The sequence below is a fragment of the Nestor notabilis genome, unplaced genomic scaffold, assembly GCF_000696875.1.
Source record: "Nestor notabilis isolate BGI_N333 unplaced genomic scaffold, ASM69687v1 scaffold24264, whole genome shotgun sequence".
In the NCBI taxonomy this organism is placed as follows: Eukaryota; Metazoa; Chordata; class Aves; order Psittaciformes; family Psittacidae; genus Nestor; species Nestor notabilis.
The window spans coordinates 16641-21736 of record NW_009924648.1 but is presented as its reverse complement, the minus strand read 5'-3'; the positions used below and the strand labels follow the sequence as shown (position 1 = coordinate 21736).

The 5096-nt window shown below is 52.3% G+C and overlaps 1 protein-coding gene across 1 annotated transcript in view; it reads left to right on the top strand.

Annotated features, from left to right (window-relative positions):
* The window catches only part of KIF7 (kinesin family member 7), a 9077-nt gene extending 6031 nt beyond the window's left edge, over positions 1-3046 (top strand). Inside the window, 7 exon segments of the mRNA XM_010012707.1 lie at positions 1-22; positions 494-670; positions 943-1158; positions 1424-1630; positions 2012-2210; positions 2306-2455; positions 2667-3046. The exon segment at positions 1-22 is cut by the window's left edge and continues 12 nt beyond it. Coding sequence (XP_010011009.1) covers positions 1-22; positions 494-670; positions 943-1158; positions 1424-1630; positions 2012-2210; positions 2306-2455; positions 2667-3046 — 1351 coding nt within the window.
* Positions 3047-5096: the final 2050 nt, after the last annotated feature.

Below are 5096 nucleotides of genomic sequence, written 5' to 3'. Positions count from 1 at the left end.
GATCAGCCTCGAGCAGCAGCAGGTACAGGCAGAGCAGACCTGCCTCCTCTTGCCTTTGCAAAGGGGACTGCTTGGAACACTGCAGGCTGACAGGGGAGATGTGGAAGCAGGAAGCTCAGCTTGAGATGGGGCATAGCCCATCCTGCCCTTGAGGAGGACAGTCTATAATGTCACTTGTATCTAGTAGCAGAGGACTTGTCTTACCACCTGGACCTCTTCTAAATCCCACCATTGGTAAAGAAGGTGTGAAGTCTTGTCTGTTAGCAGAAGGGTGGTAGGAGATGTGGCTCCCAAGGACTCCTGGAGGATTTAGCTTAGCTCTGCCTCTTGGAGGAGCTGGAAGGGTAAAACCAATGAAGTCTGGGCTATAGGGGTTAGCAGAGATAGAACTGAGACTCTCACTCTGATCTAAAGTCCACTGCTCTATAGTCTAGCAGTCCTGGGCGTTGCTGCTGCTGTCTGCACACATGTCCTTTGTCTCTCTCTCCATCAGAAAATTGAGGAACAGAAGAAGTGGCTGGACATGGAGATGGATAAAGTACTCGAGCAGCGCCGGGCCCTGGATGAGCTCGAAGATGAGCTGAGGAAGCGGGAAGCTATCGTGGCCAAAAAGGAAGCCCTGCTGCAGGAGAAGAACGGCCTGGAGAGCAAACGACTGCGCTCCAGCCAGGTAGGACAAGAGTGTGACGCCTCAATCCCTTGATTTCCAGCAGAGCTAGGAGGCTGGAAGACCTGGGTGTGATCCTGGCAGAGGGCTGCAGGTCAGGATGAGGTGGTGTTAGGAAGTGGGGTGGAAGTCTGCCTTTACAGAAGAGCCTGCTTGGTTTGATAGCCTTTGGCTTATGTGTGCGTGTGGGGTCACTTAGCCTATGGAGGGAGCAGAAAGGGGCTGAGGGCCTGCCTTGCCTTCAGAGCAGATCCCTTGACCATGTTCTGCTTCAGGCCCTGACAGATGACATAGTGCGTGTGTCCAGCCGCCTGGAGCACCTGGAAAAGGAGCTGACTGAGAAGAATGGGCAGCTGCGCCACGGCAGTGCCCACAACCAGCAGCAGATCCGGCAGGAGATCAACAGCCTGCGCCAGGAGAAGGACCAGCTGCTCAAACAGAGGTTGGAGCTCGACAACAAGCTGCGCCACGGCACCCTGCTGTCCCCAGAGGTAACTCTCCTTGGGCTGGCTGCTCTGCCTGCAGGAGCGTGAGGTAGTGAGAGAAGGATGGACCTGAGCATGGGGTCATTAGCAGATACTTCCCCGCATCCCCAAACTGCATATCCCAACTTCCTGCCAGCAGTGTTGAGATGACAAGTGAGGTTAGGGGTTGGAATAGGTGATCTTAAGGTCCTTTCCAACTCTAACTATTCCATGATTCTGTGAGACAAAGCAAACCCGTTGCTCCCTAGTAACTACAGCTCTGCCCTGGCAGGAAGAACGGATCTTGTTCCAGTTGGACGAGGCAATTGAGGCGCTGGATGCAGCCATCGAGTACAAGAACGAGTCCATCACGTGCAGGCAGCGAGTCCTGCGGGCCTCGGCCAGCCTGCTGTCCCAGTGCGAGATGAACCTCATGGCCAAGCTCAGCTACCTCTCCTCTTCCGAGACCCGAGCTCTGCTCTGCAAGTACTTTGACAAGGTAGGAGACAACTGCCCTCTGTGCTGCTGGGAACTGTAGTGTATCTGACTTTTCCTCTGTTTCACGCTTTCTCCATGCCTCCTGCTGTACTTTTGCCCTGTAAAGTCTTAGGCCACAAAGCCACAGCACTGTGATCCCCATGTGGCCCAACCCCTGGGAGAGGGGCTTAACTAGTCTTGGGATTCATGGATCCCTGCAGTGGCTCTGCCACATCACTGTAGCTATGTATTTTTCTTCCCTTCATGAGGCAGCTGTGACATCCCAGGACTACTAACCTTCATACGCTGTACCAAGTGACTAACTTGATGAGGCTCTGTGGGGCAGGAAGCCTTCCCAGGCTCTGAAAGAGATGAGTTGTTCCTTGCTGTTGGCCCTGGCCAGGTGGTGACACTGAGAGAGGACCAGCACAGGCAGCACATTGCCTTCTCAGAGCTGGAGATGCAGCTGGAGGAGCAGCAGCAGCTCGTATACTGGCTGGAGGCGGCGGTGGAGCGGCAGCGCCTGGAGATGGACCGGCAGCTCACCCTGCAGCAGAAGGAGCATGAGCAGAACATGCAGTTACTGCTCCAGCAGAGCCGTGGTAACCACCACCCAGCTCCTGATGCAGGCAGCAGTGGCATTACTTTTGTCTTTCACAGGGCTTGCAGCTTGAAAAGACCTTGTTTTATCTTGTAGAGCACATGGATGAGGGGCTGGCCAGCAGCAAGCTGCAGTATGAGGCAAGGATCCAGGTGCTGGAGAAAGAGCTGAGCCGTTACATGTGGGCAAACCAGGAGCTGAACCAGAGGCTGAGTAGCATGAGTCTCCATCCTGGACAGACCAAAGGTGAGAGGAAAGCCAGGCTGGGACTTTGCTGTTCCTACCAAGTTAAAAGGAAGGGAGTTTAAATGGAGTTTAAATTCCTTTCCTTGGCAGCAAGAGCTTGCAGCAGAGTCAGGAGCAGTGCAGGTTATTGCTGGCCTTGGGCAAGTGCTCTACGGGCACCGACTTTGATGAGAAGAGACATAGATACTCATCTCAGTGTAATATTTCCCAGCAGGGATGGAGAGAAGCATTCCTGGGGCTGGGGACAGAGCTCCCCCTGCACTTGGGACCTGTGAGGAACCCAGCCTCGGGGAACAGCCCGTGCCTCTGGCCATCGCTGAAGAAAGCCATCGGGTCAGGGATGAGAGCAGGGACCTGGTGCACGCGCCTTTGCCATCGACGTGGAGACGTTCCTCCCTGCCCAGCGACGGCCCCGGGGACCTTCGGCAGAGGGATGTGGAGCACTTGCCCAGAGCGGGGCAGCCCCACGAGGTGCACCCGCCCCGCAGCCTCCCTCCTGCCTCCAAGCCCCGGCGGGAGCTGCGCAGAGCCAGCCTGACCGCAGCGCCGCACCACCCAGCCATGATAGACGTGAGGAAAAACCCACTCTAGGTGCAGGCTTAACCCTTACCTGGCACAGGGCAGGGAGGAGGTGATGTGGCTGACGTGAGCTTCCTGCCCCTCGAGCCACCCTGGCTACAGACCTGTTACATTTCAGAGGCCTAAGGAAGAGAAGACATAACTTGTTAGCAGGAGGGAAGCATATAAGGTGTGGGACCACCAGCCTACATTGCTGCCCACCCTGACAGTACTGACTGGACACCTTTCCTCCTGCACCCTCAGCAGATGGAAACACTGAGAAGTGGGAGATGAACACCTTCCACCCTGGCCTCTAACACTTAAAACATGTTTACAGTTTGGAAACCTCTGCTGTGGGGCTTGCTCAGCCCTCGCAGACTCAGAGGAGATACCCTGCACTCCTGCAGAACTTGTACATAGATTTTTGTAGCAACTTTGGGGTTTTCTTACATTTCTACTGTAACTTTTCTAATAAAGCAGAGTCTTATAAAGCAGTCAGAGGTCCCGTGGTCACTTACTCTAGGTATACAGGAAAGGAGTTTTATTTAAGCCTCACCACATGGGAACTGGGTTGCTGTCAGAGTGTTTTCTTGAAGTTTAAGGATCAGCTTTGTAAATGCTCACAGCCAGAGCTGGTCAGCTTCCTACATCAAGTTGCTGCAGGAAAAGCATCTCCAGGCAGCAGCATTGTCTGAAGCATCCAGGATAACATTATCTCTGGTTCTGTTTTTCTGTTGCAGCCTGTAAGCTGCTTTAAGCAGCATTTCCTATTCTGGGGGAAAATTCCTGGCTGGATGTAAGGGAGATTAAATACAATCTGGCAACTTAACACTGACAGCATCCTCCTCAGGAAGGGGGACTTAAGTGTAACCCTTGCAAAGCAGGAAATGAAAGCCAAGGTCCCCACTTTAAAAGGGGACAACAACAGCTTGGCTACCTGACCCCCAAAAAGCAAACCCCTGCCTTCAGCCCAAACCACAGCTACTATCTGAGGAGTAGCAGACATCAAGTTCAAAGCCAACATCTGAAGTAGGACCCACCTTCTGATCTTCCTCCTACATACTTATCTTGCTTTAGGTAGGTGGCTTTGAGGGGGACATTACTGAGGGCTCTGTGTGTGGTTGAGAGGCTTTATTTTCTGCTGTTGAAACCGAAGATCTCCAGTAGGTAAAAGAAGAATCCATCCTACTTGCAAGTAAGTAGTAGTCTTTGAGGTCTATGCTTGTATATCCATCCACACCCTTGAAGCAGGTACACGTCTCCCACAAGCAAAACAATCACTGGTAAACACACCATTCCTCCCTCCTTGGCAAAGTTGGTTTTCCTGCAGAAATAGTATCTCCAGGAAGCAAATTCCATTCAATACCATCTAAGCCCCTCAGAGCCACTTAAACTTCTGCATTGCCTTGCCTGGCACACTATCTTTATAGCTTTCTGCCTCCTGTGCATCCACTACACACAGTGTGGTGACTTCCCCTATATCCTGCCAGGCACAAACAGGTCACTATCCTAAGGAGAGGGGGGGGGAAATAAATTCAGCCCTTCCAAGGAATTCAAAATTTTAGCCCCTTTTAGGCTACATCTTGGGCACAGTCGCAGTTCCTGCTGTCTTCATGGGGTTAGAATGCAAGCAAATTGAGTCGCTATTTAATCAGTGACACAGTTTAAGTGAAGAGCAGTCTTTGAACTGTCATCTCCAGTTATTCCATCCAACTCTCAGCCTCTGGCTCACTGCAATGCACAGAAAAGGACAATGCAGTTAACCATCAGCACCAGCTCACCCAGCTGTGGCCACATACACCAAGCCTGGCATGATCTACAATGAGGGAAAACTCCTCTTCCCTGTTCCCAGCTGTTATCTTTCCCCTCCTCTCTACTCTTGTGGCGTTTGTCAAGTATTTCTGAGTAATTTAGTCATTAATATCGTTAATCTGCTTGTTATTTCCCCACTAAGCCCTCTGCAACTAAGAGAGATATCCAGTTAGTATCAGGACAAGATACAGAGCAGGAGCATGCAGCTTGTTTTGTACCCACTCACCACCAGCATCCTTCCTGCAGCCCCAGTCCCTCACCCATCACTTGG